The following is a 19,521-nucleotide window of genomic DNA, read 5'->3' as shown; positions in this document are numbered from 1 at the left end:
TGATGTATGGTGGAGCTAAATTGTGCAAGTAAATTATGAAGTAATTAGACAGATTTTAAATTGAATCCCAAAGATAACAGGAAGCCAGTGTAACAAAGCCAGCATTGTTGTAAAATTGGAAATTCAATTTTGACCTAATTGTAGATTTGTTACGGCTTCTGGGCTTTAAACAAGAATCTAGTGCATAACAGTGAGATGAGAGGAGGCAAACTGCACATGATTCATTTCAGCTGCTTTCAAGGGATATCAAGGGACATATTTTGTAATGTTTCTTAATTGAATAATAACAGGACTTAATAACTGACTTGAGGTGTTTCTCAAAAATCAACTAGGAATTGAAAAAAGTCCCCTTGGTTTCTGAAATCCAACTTTGAGTTAGAAGCCTGGAACAAAGGGAAGCTGTTTAAGCCATGTGGAGTTAGTCTGACATCGCCAGACCAAATTGCAAATTCAAATTAAGGGCCCTTTCAAACCTACCTTGTCTGGTCCAGACTTTTCAGTTTGATCTGAAATGAAAGATGTGAAACCTCCCCTAGACCACGGTCCTGATCAAACAGCTAAACCCTAGTCTGACGAAAAGAGATGGTCTTGGTCCAGGTCAAATAGTTCAGTCATGGTTTGGTTTGTTTCTGGTACAATTTCTTTGTTTATTTTCTTAATGGTTCAGACTTTTGAACCAATTACAGGACGCCTCAGTGTTTAGTATGTGTGTGGTTTAGTGACAGAGAGAGTGATGCTGGCTAGGTTCAGAGCAGACGGGTGTTGGTGATCGGAGCAGTGGAGACATTAGCAGATAAGTTGTCAGTTGGTAGTAAATGTACAGTATAAATTTCAGTTTGTCTGTGACCACCACACCATAACAGAATTAGCCGTGGTAGCGGCTAACTCACAAAAACTCAAACACCTTTAATGATTGAGTTTTAACACCACTGGCAACTACCATAGTATAGATGGTAAGAAAGTCTTTATGCAGCAGGTGGTAGTTGAGGTGGGTGGGTCAAACAAACTACAGACTTTCAGACTTTCACCCGGGAGCATGCTGGTCATTTCCTTTGTGAAACCAAAAGTCAATTGAGGTTTTTTTTTAACAATGTAGTGTGCTAGTATGTGTAACATACTATGCTGGTGACATCTGTCACATGACATTACATTAGGTTGGTAACAACTGTAGTTCTTTCAAGCCAAACCAACCGTTTTTTTCTAAACATAACCATGTGCTTTTGTTGCCTAAACTTAAGGAAGTAAACCTAAACATGAAGTGTTTAACTACACTGCAAGTTTATTTTGAAAAAGACTGCATGCATGTAATGAACAGAAACTGTACATTTCCTGTAAAAAAAGAAGTGTGTTATGAAAAGAGCAGCATACGACATCCCTCTATCCTTAGGACCCTCGCAGCGGATAAGGAAAAACTCCCCCAAAGGGGTAGAAACCTCAGGAATGCCTTCTGGAGGCCTCCTGTTGGAGGTGTTCTGGGTACGTCCCACTGGTAGGAGGCCCCGGGGCAGACCCAGAACACCCTCGAGGGATTGCATATCTCATCTGTCCAGGGAACGTCTCGGGATCCCCCAGGGGGAGCTGAAAAGAGTCGCTGGGGTGAGGGATGTCTGGAGTACTTTGCTCAGCCTGCTGCCCCTGCAATCCAGCCCAGGATAAGCTGATGAAAACGAATAGATGGTATGAGAACAAGTTGGAAAAGGCCCAATGTCTGGAACCCCTCAGTTCATTCTTGATTTCCAATGGCCATTATTAATGGGCATAGACTAAATCGTCTTTGCTCACTCTACTAAAATATTTTAGACAGCAAAAGAAAAAGGACCAAACTGTTTGAGTCATCGCCTCAAACACGCCCCATATTAGATAAACAGTTGTGATTGCCCCATCAGATCTCAAGTCGCTGGAATTGGTCCAAAGGACAGGGGGGACCAGGTGCATCTGCCAGAGCAAATAAACATGAGCTTGCATATTCGTCTGGTTTCCAGGGAAATTTGGAGCCACCCACATGTGTAGCTGTGACTGCAGCTTCAATAAAAGTGGAGCAGCCACCAAGTCCCTAAATAAAACAACAAAATGTGTTGTTTGTAATGTTTGTCCAAGATGACCTACATTCTGATCTGACGTCAACTATTGAGAAGACATTGTCTGTCAGTGTCTTCAAAATGATCATAAAAAAGATTAATGTGGTCTGTCCACTGTGTTAAGGTTTGGTAAGGTTTGATATAGAACAGGCTCAGTTAAGGGCAGGGAAAGATCAAGCTGGTGGCTAAAAAGAAGCAGGCAGGATATGAACAATGGTATTCTGTGTCAAAGTGTCTTTTTACGCTCAATCTTCCACCCTGACCTCATCTCTAAGAGGTTTTTTGGCACAACAACATCACGCCACTTCTTTCTTTGCTACTGAGAGATTAGTCCGTTGATTGAGTTGACCACAAGAAGTCACTTCTCAGCAAACACAAGTTGTTTCAGGCATGAACCAGCAATTAATGCTGTTGTTTTTCTGGTAAGTGCATTCTTTCCAGAACATTTGCTTGTGTTTGTGTGTATGTGTGAGGCAACACTAGGAAGGTGAAAACTAAAAGGCGAGCAGTCTGCACTTCGCAAATGAGTCTTTTAGTCCTCTACGGTTTAGTTTGGTATTCACGGTGTGTTCTGCTGGGATCAAAAGCAGAAGTCAAGCTGTATTTTTTTCTAACGATGGTGTTTTATCTAAATAGGAACATTGTTTTATCACCCGTGTGCTTTCAAGATCTTACACAAGTGGTAAATTGCAGCTCATGCTCCGATATTTACCATTTTTGAGTAGCAGAGGGAGTTTAACAAGGTCAAAGGTTTAATCCCCTCTTTGTCAAAGAGCTCTTGGAGTCACATCATCTAATAGCACTGCTGCCTCAGTGCTCTGATCTCTCATGATGCGGAAAGATGTTTCTGTGCCTAAGGCAACTTTTCAAGGAATCGAGAATCAATACGCAAAAGAAATACAACATCTGTAGTCCTTTTAGAAACACATACAAGTCATCCTACATTTCACAACATGAAAAAACAACCAATAAAGAAACAAAAAGGAGGCACTTTAGAGGGAGAGATTTCTCACTTGCTTAGATAAATTCCAGAAATTCTGCTCTGCATTTCTTTGATATGAAATATTAATGTTCCAGCACAGTCAGCTGCAACATTGTTGGGATACTTGTTCAGGGTTTACTATTAGCATCAAATTTGAGATGGCTTTAATCCTCTTACTAGCCAATTTAGCTGGGAAATTCCTCAATATCCTTATAATTGATCAACAATCTGATTTGGAGAGTTGTTTGAAAGTTCAGTGTGTAAGATTTAGGGAGATTTAATGGCATATGAGGATTACAACCAGCTCAAACTTCTCCTAGTTAGAATTCCTTCAGTGTTCATTGTTCAGGACGTTTTTACTGGGAGCTGAATGATCCCCTCAGAGGTCTCTTCCTCTCTAAAACAAATGGACCTGGTGATTAAAAGTGGAATAAAGCAGTTTCACATTAATAAATAGTGTTTCTCAACACTATTTGACATGTCAGAGACGGACATTGCGAACTATTTCCTGTGATAACTTAATGTGGGCTCAATTTTTTTGTCCAATCCAGATGTTCAAGAGGTTTTTACAGCTGAATTAACCACAGAGGTCTCCTCCCCTCTAAATCAAGCAGACTACGTGATTTTATTCATTGAAAACATTGAATTCGGCCCCGATCACACAGAAAGCGTATGGCAGGTTGCAAAGCGTATGAGATCGCTGCTTGTTCTCGTGATATTTCGGCCGCGCTTTGGAAAGCAGAGCTAAATGGTAAACAAACATGGCACCACACCGGTAAGGTAAGACAATACGTTTACATGTCGTTTTCTATATGTTCTCTGACATTTATCCTAACGATATGAGGCGGTCTTTGTGGAAAAAAAGCTTGTTTAGTGGACTAACTTTGCACTTGAAGGTTGCCCGTTCACTTACGTTTTAATATGCCTGTATCTAGGCTAACGGCTAACATGCTAACTATTATTTTTATGTCACTAGTCACTTGAAACAAATTTAGGATGATAGGAGACAGGTTGAAATAAACCGAAATTTCCCTTTAAGCTGCTGATTGACAGTATTTTGCAATGTTTCAATATTGTTACATCCTCGCCAGAGGTCTGGGGGAAGAGGGGAGTAACACGGTGAAATGGAGGAAAGAAAAAGGCAAGCAAAACAGATCGGCACTTTAAAGGAAGTTTATTTACAATGAAAACGGGAAAAAGGGACCACCAACAAAAAACGAGCTCCAAAAAGGAACTGGATCGCCTGTAGCAGGGACACACAAAATAAAGAAAAGATTAAACACAGCCAACCAAATATCACAGCACTTAACCAAACTCTCACTTATTTACCCACGTCTTTGAGACAAGCAATTGTCAGAGTCTTCTGGCCCACCGGCACTGGCATTACTCCTCCTTCATTCATTTATACCCTCGCTGATGAGGAATGATGAGGATCAGCTGCACGCTGAAAAAAGAAAGAGGAAAACACAAAACAAAGGGCGGGCTCAAAACACACAGACATGTAACAAATATCTATAGTTGTTTGGTGTTTTTATATTCTTGTCAGGGTGAAAAGCATCTGAAGCAGCATTTTACATGAAGCAGCCACTCACTGTTAAGCTTGCTCTTGTAACCTGGCACCTCTTAGCCTAATCATCTAGTGGGTCGGATTGGACCTTTTGGAGGGCTGGTTCTGGCCCACGGGCTGTATGTTTGACACCCCTGTTTTAAATCCTACACACTGGACCTTTAGCTCGCTCTGCTCTTTCTTGTGGAACAGAAAGCAAAGTAGTTTGAGGCTGATTAAAATTGTTATAAACTGTTAAAGACTGAACTCGTGACAAACCATAATGAAAATAATGAAAAGCTGTGTTAATCTTGTTTTGCTGAGGACCTGCAGGTTAGATATCGGCCTCCTGCTTATTGGATTGCTTATATAATAAATTGCTTTTCCATCTGTTCTATATATACTTTGATTGCATTTAGATCTTACAGATTTCTGTGTGCTGTTTATTTTTGCCTTCACGCTGCAGTCTCTGCCAGGTTTCTCATCATAAAGAGCCTCATGATCTCTGCAGACGATTCAGAGTTAAAATACATTTATATATGTACATGATAATATCTTGGGTAGCACCAGTGCAGAGATTGTTCTGCAGACTCAGGTCCATGGGTTGGATCTTAACAGCCTTGCGTCCTGTTGAAGTGTCCTCGAGGCTAGACACCTGTTCATCCACTTCTTTACGGACGTGAGCATCAGCTGAAGGCTGAAAATGTAAATGTGTCCTCCTCCTGCTGCATCCGGCAGCTGTTTTTTTTTTTTTTTTTTTTTTTCCTGGGGACCATTCACTTGTATGAAGACACCAGAGGATTTGTTCCGCTCGAGAGGGATTTAGCTCTGTCTATTGGTATTAAAAATAAATCTCTCCTTGTGTCGCTGTTACATTATTACATTTTCCCTGTGAGGCTCCCTATCGCTTCCCTGATAACACCATGCTAACGAGTATGGAACGCCCAGAGGAGAGCGCTCATTCTTAGCAACATTAAACCTGACCCAGATGATCTGTGTGTCAGCCATAGGATGAGGAAAGAGCGGTAACATCCTGCTGCAAGACCAGGGATGCTGTGTTGCAGAGATCAGATTACAAGATGTCTTCCAGCAGGTCTATCTCGACCTATTTATCTTCGCCCGATGGTATGCACAGGGGACCCTAGGTGCTTAAATGACTGAAGATTAACCATAACCCTTGTTCGAAAAACCTCGGCTTGACCCTGTATTCTGTGCCATCAAAAGGATTATCACTCACTGATAGCAGAATCCAGTTAAAACAAGGGCTTTCTGTCCCGAGGCTGGTCTGCTAGTCTGCTGGCTTTACCCTTAAGGAGCTCTGGAGTGTTTCCTCAGCAGAGACAGATAAATATAAAACGTCCTCCTGTAGACTTGCTCAACATTCCCTGTGTACATGGATCTGTTGGGGGATATGACCACCTCTTCTCTATATCTTTCAAGCACCGTGAGCCAGATGGCATACATCAGTCGTAAACTGGATGTGATTACGAAGGTTTTCATCAGTTTTTATTGCCCTAGATTGTGCCGAGAATAATTACATTCTGTATTCAAGCAATACCCAGATGGTTGGTGTGCCAGACCGCTACAGTGATATTTATTAATGCTTTAAAACATGGTTTATATCTCAAGCAGTCACTATTTTAAATGTCAGTTGGCTCCAGACTGTCGGTACATATATGAAAGTTATTGGTGCTGAGTTGAAGTAGAAGAGTTTTGATATTCATGCACAGGATCTCAAGGGGCAGCGGGGGGGGAGGAAGGGGTCCACTGTGGGGACCTCAGAATTGCATGTCTGCTCTTTACAGATGATGTGGTTCTTTTGGCTTCATCCTACCATAACATCTAGCATGCACTGGTTGGGGATAAGAGTCAGCACGTCCAAGTCTGAGGCCATTGTTCTCTGCTGGGAAATAGTAAAATGCCCCCTGTGGGTTGGGAGAGATTTACTGCCCCAAGCGAAGGTCAAGTATCTGAAGGTCTTGTTCACAAGTCTAGGTAAAATGGAGAATGAGATGGATAGGTGGTGTGGTGCGGTGTTCACAGTAATGTGGGCACTGCGCCAGACTGTTGTTGTGAAGAAGGAGCTGAGCAAGAAGGCAAAGCTCTCGATTAAGTGGTCCATCTATGTTTCAACCCTCACCTATGGTCATGAGCTTTTGGTAATGACCGAAAGAATGCGATTGCGGATACAAGCGGCCAAAATAAGTTTCCTTCGTAGTGTGTCTGGGCTCAGCCTTAGAGATAGGGTAAGGAGCGCGGACATCCGGAGGGAGTTCGGAGTAGAGCCGCTGCTGCTTTGTGTCGAAAGGGGTCAGTTGAGGTTCAGGCATCTGATTAGGACACCTCCTGGGCACATCCAACTGGTAGGAGGCCCCCATGGGAGATGCAGAACAAGCTGGAGGGATTATATAGCTCATCTGGCCTAGGAGCTGGAAAGAATCACTGGGGAGAGGGATGTCTGGTGTACCTTGCTCAGCCTGCTTCCCCTGCAACTCTCTGCTAAGCAGATGAAAATGGATGGATGGTTAACGGTCCATATTTCAGTTAAAGTTGCTCCAGAGCTTCAAAAAGTGTTCTGAAAAAGTTCAGTTACTAGAAATCCCACGACATAATGTTTGCAATATATAAAGCTCATACTGTGTCACATTAATGTTTACCATCCTACTTGTTTGCAGTATAATTCTGCACCAAGCATAGTTGCTCAAAGTTCGGCCCGCAGGCTAATGGCAGCCCTCAAAATCATTTTGTCTGGCCCACTGAGCATGACATGAAATGCAAGCATTATATTTTAATATTCGTGGTCCATTTCAATACTTTAACATCCAAAAGCTTACATTTAATACACCACTTAGCTGCTGCGTCAAACTGTGCACCCCTAAAAAGCATCAATCAGGTTAGAAATGACGACTGGCACCTCGCAAGTGTTACCGGAATTATGTTCTGTCATCAGTGCTAGTGCTGAAGTTTTGGATTTCAGTGGACAACTCAGCAGTTTATTGTGTCAGTGATATGGAAGCCACCACAGAAAAAACTTTATGGTTGAGGAGAAAGGAAGATTTCAAGGAAAATGGATCAACTCTTACTTCATCAGACCTCAGGGGACAGATAAAGTGAACTGCCTTATCTGCAAACAAGTGAATTCAGTGCTCAAGGAATTTAATATTAAATGCAATTATGAGACCAATAATAAATCCTATGACAAATTCGTGGGTGAAGACCACACATGACGGTTAAACAGTTTCAATGAGACTTATCTGCCCAACAGTCAGTCTTCACAAATCTTGTAATAAGTCACGAAGTGTGACACATGTAAGCTATGTAGTAGCTGAGCGAATTGCTCAGCATGGTAAGCATTTAAGTGTTAGAGGGTTTGTGTGGGACTGCTTGGTGAAAGTAGCTGACACATCCTCTCAATGATGTGCTGGCTCTCTAAATTGGCACTCAGTCATCAAAACATTGAGCACCCCTGTGCTTGAGAGATCTGCAAGTCACTTAGTTCAACTTTCTGTGGACAGAGTGCTGACATAGTTTGGGAACAGTTCAAATTTTACTCTAAATGCCTAGATTGTTGCCAGAGGAAATAGTTTGTAGTCATGACCGCAAACTCAGATGAACATATATATCCAGTGATCAGGCAGCGATGACTAAAACATGTTGCTCTTATCCGTGTTGTTATCGCAAATCACAAATTTGCCTCAAGGGGCTTCACATTCTGTTTAAGCATACAGCACCCTCCCTCCTTAGAAACTCAATTCACACATGGCAACACTCCAGAAAAAAGCCTTTTAACAGGGAACAAATAGAAGAAACCTCACAGAAGAGGAATCCCTGAGATGTGCAATAGATGCCATGTGTACTGAATAGATCAACATCGTAAAATCACAGTAATAAAAGACCCTTGATCATATATTTTTATGATCTCAGCGTGCAGTGGCTTCCACAAACGTGTGTTAATTTCCTCTCACTGCATGTTCATCTTGCAGTTGCCAGCACCTCTTGCTCCACAGCACACGCTGTACTCAAATTGTTGCTTCCTGTAGGTGGTAAAGTGCCTTTAACCAACACCAGAATTTAATTTGAGCATACTGAGCTACATTACAGGATATCCTTGTCATCCCAGGTTGCGGTATTGGAAAATGAAACCAGGAATAGGAAACCTCCTGCAGGATTAAAACGACCTGAAACCCAAACCATGGTTTCAGGTTTTATCTGGTCCAAAGGGTTTGGGAGGTGTTACTAGTGTTTTTTATTCAACATCTGTTGACTTAAAAAGATCACTGTTGTTCTTGTCTGATGCTTCTCCATGCAGTCTTTTTTTTACTGGAAGGTGAGTGTCTCCCAGAAAATCCTCTGAGCATTAATCTACTTCTGTATATTGACATGTTTCCGTTTAATGTGCCTCTGAGGTTTTCAGACGACTTGCTGTGTGTTTTGGTGTGTGTGTAAAGAGTACCCAGCAGTGTTACTTTAAAACCCTGCTGTGTGTGCTTTTGTTGCCTAGGTGTCCAGACGGCCCTCGACCCAGCACGGTGCGACCGTGTCAGCTGCCCTGCAAGAAAGACTGCATCATGACGCCTTTCAGCGACTGGACACCGTGTCCTGTCACTTGTGACGCAGGTACAGCGGGAAAAGAAAACCTAATCTCCTGCAAGGAGAGATGACTCGGCTGATGTGAACTAATACTGTGTCATGTGGATCACTGAGAAGAGGGAATGGTTGTTTATTGGCAGATTTCAATTTTGCTTAATTTAGCTTTTTTGTAGTTTTCAGTCTGGCTTTGTTTGTTTTACATCACATTGTGGAAATGTACTGAATTTGATTATCCTGGATAAATACAGACAAAAGAAAAGAGGGTACAGGAAATTATTTGTGTTTCCAGATTTTTGCCTCTGTTCTGTTTTCTAAAATATACATTCAGAATTTCTAACAATAAACTGATCATACAGTACAAGCAGGGTGCTTTTCATGGTGTTTGGAGCAGGCAGCCAGCTCAGCCAAAATGTTTACCACTGTGAGAGAGAGAGAAGGGGCCAGAGCGAGCCTGATGTTGTCAAATGCAAGAAAAAAGTATGGTATGCGACTGAAGGTACACTCCTACACAGAGCTGCCTCTACATCTGTATGCCACAGCCTGCAGAACAGCTCTGCCCCAACAAGTGTTTTATAACTGAACCAAATCTGGACGTCTGCGACCAGTTCAAAAGAAAATGTGGCAGTATCTTTGACTTGCATATGTACACAGCATCACAATTATTTAAGCTTGTCTGAACTCATGTAGTTATCACACACGTAAACAGCATGAGGAAATGTTTATGGCTGTGAATAAACCAGGCTGCACAGATTTCAAATCTTTTTTGGTTCTTATTTAGAAAAGAGACTAAATAATATGGAGGAAACAGTACAAGTAATGCAAGTATAGGTAGCGCTGATAAGTTTACTTCCTGTTTGGCGCTTGAGATGTTTGACAGTGGAACGTCTCTTAAGCTTTGTGTGTAGGAGTGTAGACTGAAATGTCAAATTGATTTGTATGAGCTACAGTACCTCGCTACAATATTCTGACAGTTATTTGGCAACATAGCAGCACACATGGCATACAGCTACATCTATGTTAACAGTGACCATAAAAACCATTTATTTATACAGTATATGTATAATAAACATCTAGCTGTTTGTAGTCAGATGTCAGATATGGTCTGAAAAATCTACAGAGAAGTCTGGAAATTTGAGTCTGGGAAAGTATGGAATTTTAAAATGGAAAATGTGAAGGAACCCTGACACTGGCAGTGTTAGGGATGTTGGTTTGAAAGCATAGCTCTGCAATTACTTAAGACTGGAAGATGTTGAACAACAAGCTACCCTGGGGATAGGGATAGTTTGATTAACCAAAGCTGCTTAGAAAAACTAATTCAAGCTACTTTGTAAAAAAGGATCAAAATGACAACTCGCGTGATTACAAATATTATACACAAAAGTTGCGTTACCAAAAAGCCACTCAGTTGAGTTTATTGCAAAAAGAGCCTACTTTACCACAAGTCATATATAAACCAAGATAAATATATACACCACTGTATTTGGGAACGTGCAAGAATGTTAGCTTTGATTTTGTAAACAATGTCCATCAGTCAAACACCTTCCTTCAGAAACTAGCCGTGTGCTCCAATAACCATACTACCAAACTATATAGTACGCCAGGAAAAGATTTGTCATGTCCCAATAAATAGTATGTCAAATACAGTATGCCAAAAATACCAGGATGTTCTGCTATATCTGGCCCAATTTTGCAGTATGCAAGCCAGCATACTTTTCTGGCTATTCTGACCCACAATCCACTACACAGTGGACGATACGTCACATTGACTGAACCGCAAACAGATGATGGCGTGACCGCTGGTTGACAGCTGTCTGAAGTTACAATGACGAACCAGTCGAATAGTAATAATAGGAATATTGATTGTTTAAGTGACCAAAATAATCATAACTATTATAAACAACAAGATAACAATGCCAGAGAACTGCAGATGTAATTTCACTGTCGCAAATATGATCTGTTAGAATCTACAATCTGTGCAGTGATAACTTTAAAGTCAAACTACACACATTGCAAAGTAACAACAGCAGAGCTCTCCGGGTTGATCTCCGTCTCTGGTGAACTCGGTAAGCAGTATTTAATTTATCTCCACGGTAATGGATATAAAAGCAAGATGGTCAAAGTTCAGGGCTTAGTTGTCTGGACTGTGTGCATACTGCATGCAACAGTACGTACTTTTTAAGGGCAGCTGCAGTACCTACTGAAAGTAAAAAGAGAACGTATGCGATTTGGAACGCACCCTAGAATCCAGGAAATGCACCAAGCAGAATTACTCAGTTATCCAGGTAACTTCTGAAATAGCATGCAGCAACTTCTCTTTTTAATTGTTAATGAATAGCAATAGTCAATACTTATGACTAATGTGGTCAAAGGGGGTCAATCACAGTAGAGACGCAATGATTAAAATAAAACTAAAAAAGTAATTCTTGTCCTTTTATGGCACAAAGTTGTTTGTAGTTTTAGTAGTTAACTACACAAAAATGTATTTAATTACTTGAATTACTATGCAAATATGAATGTAGTTAACTGACCAGCCAGCTGCTGCAAAATGTAGTTAAATTACTAGTTTAATTTAATTAATAATTAGTTAACTTCTTTCCGACACCGGACATTCTTTAATTTAGAAAATTGTGTACAAGGGTTTCCAACACAATATTTGGCACTGTGTCGGTGTCATGCTACGATAGTGAACTATAATATGATAATAAACAAGAGAACTTGAATACAGTTTGACATGTAAAGCTGTGACTCTAGACTGGCCTGAGAATCAAGTTTAAACTGACTGTGAGGAAAGACTACCGAGGTGAGACCCTCTGCACACAGCAGCTCACATTAACCACTACATAAACACTTGCACTCACGTCTCGTTACACGTAATTAATTTGACAGATTGGCATGTAAGACAACCTTTGGGCCGACCTCTTTTAGGGCGCCTGGCGAGCCGACTCGCCCGTGGCTACAAGTGTCAGCAAGTGTCATCGAGTTGTTGTTGTTTTCATGCTGTGAAAGAAAAACATTGTCGGGATGAGGTCACCTCTGTCAGGCAGCCGTTGCCGGAGCTCTTCAGTGGAGGCAAATACATTAAATTGATTTACATCTGAAAATCATTACCGTCCATATTTTGATGACCTCTTCGTGTGACACAGGGGCATCAATCTCTTCAGTCTGAGCATGCCACACTAGTGGCTGTGCATTTTAATTTGGTGCTATTGATATCTTCACCTTGTGCAGTGGATTCTGCACCACCCACATACAAGGGTGTAAGGCAGGGTTCAGGACTATCCAGAGGCTCGTTTCATCTTAATGAACTACTTGAGGGCATCTCCTCACATGTAAACACCATAAATTTAATCTGAGTCAATTCCAAGGTCTAATGGGATTTTTCTACATCATCGTTGTTGGCTTGATATCCCAAGTAATCAGACGTGCGTGTTGTCTATGATAGCTGTCCAATTAGATCTGGCAGAAGTAGTCTCCAAGTCCATTCTTCAAGGACTATTAACAGAGCAGCCTAGCTTATCATTTTGACATGTTCCTCATCACTTCTCCATGCAGACATATCTTATTTTAATTCAGTAATTGTGTGTGTCTGTTCAGCTGGTAACGCCGTGAAGAGAAAGCAATCAAGGAAGCGGCTCACCATCCAGCTGCCGTCCAACGGAGGACAGGACTGTCCAGAGGTGCTGGAGGAGGACAGGGACTGTGAGGTCCCCAAAATCTGTCCAGGATTCAGGTAAAAACACGACAGTGGTCCGATCATGTTAATGTCACATATAGGTGTTCCACGCTTTTGCCTTATTTTGTGTTTTTTTACATCATCAATTTTAACAAAGCCAGGGCTGTTGTGTTCACTTGATCCTGTGGCTAGTGGATTAAAAAAAAAAAAAGATAAGAAAAATTTGATAAAGAAAATGTACATTAAAATGAAAATAAAATGTGCATGATATAAAAATATTAAACAATAATAAATATATTGTGTGTTGTTTACAGACACACTGTATAGACCTGTCTTTCTTGCCTGGTTGGCTCACCATGACAGTCCTCATGGGCCAGAAGAGGACATTTGTGTGTTTGACAATATTCCAATATGGCCGAGCTATTTAGCCAAGAGTTTATTTACAAAAAATGGTAGTAATTTTATTTTACCACAATATAGCTCTGTGCTGCTACGTTTTATATTTATTACAATAAACATAATAAAAGGCTTAAAAATCAAACTACCAGTGTGTACTGTACATTTCAATCTAAAATATGTAGAAGAAGATATATCACTCTGTGTCATTTTTTGGTGTTTCTAAAATAAGTAGTGGGCCTCTTTCTTTTTTTGTCTGTTCAGAAAAAACAACAGAGTGATCAGTCTTTGCAAAGATAAACGATCGTTTTGATCGGCTAACGTCGACGTTTAGTCAGGTAGCTAGCAACTCGTAGTCGACGGTTGTCGGTTGTTAATGAAAGACAGCTTTGAAACAGAGTAGTCAGAATCTCCCAGGTAAACATATACAAACAAAATATCACTGTTTAAGCTTTCAACCTTAAATGTATTAATTAATGGCTTAAAATTTGGGGCTTTAAAGCAGCTCGTCTTAAGCTAATGTTAGCTCAAGCAGCTAGCTAACGTTACAGTGAAATGTAGAGCTGGTGCTAGGCTATTAGCATCATTAAGAGGCTATTAGCATCATTAGGAGGCTATTAGCATCAATGAGGGGTGTCAGTACGGTATGTGTACGTTCACAGTGGTGGAATGTAACGGAGTACATTGCCTCAGGTACCGTTAGGAAGGGAGAGAGAGAAATATTGTACTTTTTAGTGTATTAACTTTGCATATATTGAACAGCTGGATCTACTTCCTAGTTGATTTTTAGGTCACAAACAAAAGACCAATTTATTTTAATCAGTATATCAAATATGATACTGTGATTAAGCTATCCAGAAGTATATAATGTATTTCAAATTATCTCCACCTCCAACGGCTTTAATACTGTTTACCTGTTAATTCTTTTATAATAATAATAATAATAATAATTGCATTATGATAATATTACACTCAAAGGGCCCATTCTGACAAACCAGTACTTTTATTTTTGATGCATTTAGTGCATTTAGCTGATAATACTTTTACTTATATGACATTTGAATGCAGTACTTAATTGAGTATGTCTGTAGCACTCTGTTATTATGTTATCTGGGTAACAGTCAAGAATAAATAGAGAAATAGCCAAATTGATTTTTGTTGGCTCTGGCTGACTGGTCTAAAAGGGAGATCCTCAACAAGAAGCAACTGCATTATTTTATCGCAGGCAATTAATATGATAACAGGTTGTGTTTGTGGTAATGCTTGGTACTGTCATACCATGTTAAATCTTATGCACACTACAAATACAGGCCTGTAGTTTAATTTATAGAAAATAATTGCCATATATGTTTTGATATTGGTCCCAAAAACCACTATTAGATATTTTCCTCCAATAGTTTAGCCTTATATACAGATCACCATGAAATATTGGCTGTCTTGCATTGCCCAGTGTCGGTGTAATAGTGAACAGTATTATTGCATTGATTTAATTATACTGTTGTGATTTATTCCAGGTGGAAAACTCACAAATGGAGGAAGTGCCAGCTGGTCCCATGGTTTCTCAGACAGGACCATCCCGGTGCGCAGGAGACCTGTGGTCCAGGACTTCAAACAAGAGGTATAGAAACCAATCTCTTCATCTCCCATTTCCCTCCACATCTTCACTGAACCGTTCCTAATCACCTTAAATTAAATTTTTGCTCATTTCGGTGCATCTGGAGCCCAGCCATGAGGCAGCAGATGGATGTGCCAAGGTTTAGAGAAAAGGCCAATTTACTTAAAGCACATATCAAATCCTCCCACTTACAAGACGCGACACGAACTGAGGCTGACACTCGTAAAAACATCCACAAGAGACTTTTTTTCTTTTTCTGGTTATTTTTTTTATTTATTTATTTTTGTAATCCTCCTGAGTTTGGGAAGGAAATGTGTTCTCAACTCATCGTGTGCCTCTTGAGACTCGTTTGACAGTTTGGGTTGTTTCACTGCTGGCTTTTTTTCACCTCAGGCTCTTGTCATGCAATTTTAATCAAATGTCTGGTGTTGAAATTTAGGAGAGGATGCTGCACCTTGCCTATAGCCTACAACAGCCCAAACTCCTGTTCGTATGGGCTTCACGCATAAGTGACAAGTACTTTAAAGGAGTTGTGGCTCTCCCACTTTGAAAGCATATTTGCTCTTGCCTTTTTATAGAGGATGGATGTACCATGTAGTCCTGGGAGGCTTTCATAAAAATTCAATTTCAGGGGGTCACGCAGAATGATCAATTTCATTATGTTCCAGCTCCTATAGAAGGCCATTATTAGTGCTTATATTTCTGTTTCGTCTTCGCTAGCTTACATTAATGGATGGAAGAATCAATTTATTCATGAAAATGCTTTACTGTCCACTTTAGATATACCCGTCGCACTATCCCAGATTCTGTGCAGCTTTTTGCTGATTTGATACCATGTGACACCTGATGTCCAGACTCTTCTGCACATGTCTTCACCCCCCTCTGACACTTTTAAATGGCATAAATCCTTTTGTCATTGACTCAAACCAAATGCGACACACTGTCCTTTCTGCTCTGTGAGTTTTTTCTGACAGCGTATTGTGGTGTTTACCTGGACAGAGGCTTTCCTTAGAGGGGGAAAAAGCACCGTAGTAGCACTATTAAACACACAGAGCAACTGTGGGCATGTGCTTCTCTCTCTGTCTCATACAGAGACACACACATGCACACTCACACAAGATAATACCTGACCTAACACACCATCAGACGGAGGCTTTCCAAACCAATAGCAGTGCCCTCGGGGGGTTCAGCAAAAATGTGCTTAGAGATTGATTTCTCTATGAAGGTACAGCCCTGCACAACGTCTGCATCACAGGAAAATGAAATATTGCAGCAACACAAGTAATACCCTTTATTGAAAGAACAAAGAATCGGGGTGATGCAAGCCAACACAAATTGACTTCTGGCCTCGAACCGATTGAGGTAGAGATGCTTTTGTGTCTGCTCTGCTGATAATTGTTCTTTAGCCCCCCGCAAGATGTAATCTGAATTATAGAGTTCTGATCTATTTTTCATTGACTCTTTAGTTCCCCTCTTTAAATCTGTGTTTGATGTTATGATGCTCACCAGTGGGGGAAGAGTTATTTGTATCTCTTACTGTACTACAGCAATTGTACACATCAAAGTCATTTTACTACTAACAGGCAGCACTGTACAGCCTGTGGTAACAGTTGTATGATGTGTTGTGCGGCTCAGGAGTTTCACCTAGTCTCAGAAAATTACTCAAAAGTGCCATCACTTAAATGTATGTAAGTGCAATACTCAGGGTTTTCCACATGTTTATGTATTTGTTGCAGGATTAAAACATCTGCTGCCACGTTTTGATTTTCTATTTCTGGAGCTGGACTGTTAATTAGTAGCGCTGTCGTAATATGTATGCTGTTCTGTTATTCTCGGGGCGCAGAGTGCACTCTGGACACAGACGGAGCAGCAGAATGCCAATTATACACGGCAGCAGAGGAACAGAAGACCTCATGGGGAGTTCTGCCTGCGCTGCATTTATGGACATGCAAAAACTTCCGAATTTAGAGAGGGGACAGAGAATGATGCCCCTTTAAAAGTAGCAATATCACAATGTAAAAGTATTCCATTACAAAAAAATCAGACCTGCATTCAAATTTTTATTAAGTGATTTCTTTTTTACAAGAATTACAGGAGTTATTACAGGAATAGTTCACTTTATGGGAAAACTGCTCATTTGCCTTCTTATTGCGAGTTACAGTTGATGAAAAGATTGATATTACCCACATATCCATCCATTAGAACAAGAAGCTCTCCCTGTTTAATACAGCATGAACGTACAGACATTAGCCTGTTAGCTTAGCTTAGCATAAGGACTGGACATGTGAGGAAACTGCTGGCCTGGCTCTGTCCAAAGGTGAGAAATCCGCATATCAGCAACTCTAAAGCCTTTCAGATTAACATTATATCTCATGTGTGGTTGTATGGGAGGTTATGTGCTCAACTGTGAAGTTAGTGAACCTCAGAATCTTCAGACCAGCTGCTGGCTTTAGCTTCATACTGCTTTTATCTAATTCAACTCTGGTAAACCAAGCCAATGTCCCAAAATGTCAAACTGTTCCTTAAAGTTAAATTTTAACATTTTATTTAGGTTAGATTTCAAATGCAAAATGTGCATAACTGTCAGACAAGTCAAAGTAAAAGAAAATATATGCAGAGGGCTCCTCTTATTGGATTATTAATATGCATAGATGCAGTCATACATAATCAGATGATTAAATGTTGTAGTTGCTCAAGTCGGAAATAATGTTCCTTGGCCTTCTAATGCTTGATTCTCATACTTGATGAGATATCTAAATAGTTAATAGCAACTTTAAAATAAATAGGTATACACAACAAAATAAGGCTGAGAAAGTTCATTTTATTTGGGATCTGTTTATTTCTCTCTTCTTCTTCCTCACCATGGTGAGCTCACTCCTCTACTAGCTCCTCAAGTTAGACTTGATATCAGCTATTCCCACAAACCTAATCCAACCCCATACCAACACCCAGAGATACCCCACCAGCCCCTTGTTTTTTTTTTGTTTGTTTGTTTGTTTTTGTTTTGTTCTGCTTAAAGTGTGTATATTTTTTGTTGTGATAGCTGTTGTCAGGGTAGTGGGAGGAGGGAGGGGATTGTTAAGTCAAATCTTTTTTAACTGTTGTCCTCTCTTCTTCTCACTTTATACAGTTGTTTTGTTTATATGGAGCATTGTCATAAATTAAGCTTTAAATTTTGCACCATTTTTTATAATTTGCCTATGTGTTTTATCTATAAAGTCTTAATCTGCTATTCTTAATGAGTAAAGCTGTAGAAAGAGTTGTAGTGGAATAAGAACATGTATCTGAATTATTTTGGAATAAAAGTATAAAGTAGCATAGAATGCAAATGTAGGAGTGAAGCACAAGCACCTCAAAGTGTCTACAGTGTGGTCAGTACTTGTAGTTCAGTTATTTCCTCTTTAAATACCATCAATCATTGTCTTGCCCTTTTCAATACCTGCTATGACATCCAATCAATCTGTTGAAACAATAAATAATTAACCACTTTATGGCCTCCTACACCTTCTAATGAAGCATTTTTGACCCGTCTCCCTCTGATTCTTCCAGCTGTGTCCTGTCGCCAGCTGGACGGGACGCAGGCCGACATCAGCGAGTGTCTGAAATTCGCCAAGGCCATGCCTGCCATCACTCAGCGCTGTCAGCTCCCCTGCCAGGATGACTGCCAGCTGACCAACTGGTCCAAGTTCTCGTCCTGCACAGCTGACTGTGTGGGGGTCCGAACGAGAAAGAGGGCATTGATAGGTGAGAACAGAGCGCGTCACAGCACAAACAACAGGCTGGTGTTTCAAATGCTTTTCAGACAAGCTTATTTGCACTGTAGTTTAAGTGTTGGTGAGGTACCAGGCAGTTTAGGGGGTAATGCTGGTGGGCAGCGCTCCAAGAGACGAGCAGTAAAGTTAAACACAAGGTCATAAATCTATTCAGATAGCTCTTGCCCGCTAAATGCTCCAGTGGGATTAAAGCAACAAATGTGAAATAACTCCTCAGCCTTTGTTATCCATCAGGATGTCCCCAGACAGTTGCCCTGTGCATCACAGTCATAAAAGCAAAATGACAAGAGTGCAGAAATGCATTAAGGCTCGTCTACAAGAGGTTACCGGGGGGAAAAGTCAACTTTAAACTGTGAGAAAGTGGAAGTGAAAGCTTTTTTTTCTCACTGATGTGAAATCTTTTGACCCATTCTGGTTTAAAAGAGCAGAGAGGTCATGTAATGCATTTAAACCCTCTTTGAAGGATTGGTTTAATGATTTTTAGCAATAAATCAGGAAGTAAAGGGTGTGGATTTTGTAGTTTTATCCAGAATCTTACAGCTGAACTTGGTAAAAGTTATCACAGGGTAGCTGCAGGTCCTTAAAAAGTCTGAAAATTTCTTAGATGCACATGAACTAATTAAAGGCATTGGAAAGTATTAAATTGTCCTAAAGTCAGATTGGATGTTTTTCAGTCATGTAGGGCTGCCCCTCCTAGTCTACCAGTAGTCGTTATTTAGGTCCATTAGTCGACTAGTCACTCGCATGTTTACGATATTAATGTAATTATTAAATGATATACATTGGGCGGGGCAACACAATGGTTTAAGTTGAAGGTGTGAGAAAGAATAGTATCAGTAACACTGTTAACACTGTGTAACACTGTGCT

General features: G+C 40.5%; 1 protein-coding gene across 1 annotated transcript in view; it reads left to right on the top strand.

Annotated features, from left to right (window-relative positions):
• LOC126391922 (thrombospondin type-1 domain-containing protein 7A) overlaps positions 1–19,521 on the top strand; it is a 293,064-nt gene that overhangs the window by 206,577 nt on the left and 66,966 nt on the right. The window contains exons 11-14 of the mRNA XM_050046936.1: positions 9,108–9,223; positions 12,791–12,926; positions 14,780–14,883; positions 18,430–18,624. Of these exons, the coding sequence (XP_049902893.1) occupies positions 9,108–9,223; positions 12,791–12,926; positions 14,780–14,883; positions 18,430–18,624 (551 nt within the window). The remainder of the gene's footprint in view (positions 1–9,107; positions 9,224–12,790; positions 12,927–14,779; positions 14,884–18,429; positions 18,625–19,521) is intronic.

Source organism: Epinephelus moara, chromosome 6, assembly GCF_006386435.1.
Source record: "Epinephelus moara isolate mb chromosome 6, YSFRI_EMoa_1.0, whole genome shotgun sequence".
NCBI classification, from domain to species: domain Eukaryota; kingdom Metazoa; phylum Chordata; class Actinopteri; order Perciformes; family Serranidae; genus Epinephelus; species Epinephelus moara.
The sequence above is the reverse complement of the archived record's forward strand: the minus strand, read 5'-3'. Positions and strand labels throughout refer to the sequence as shown.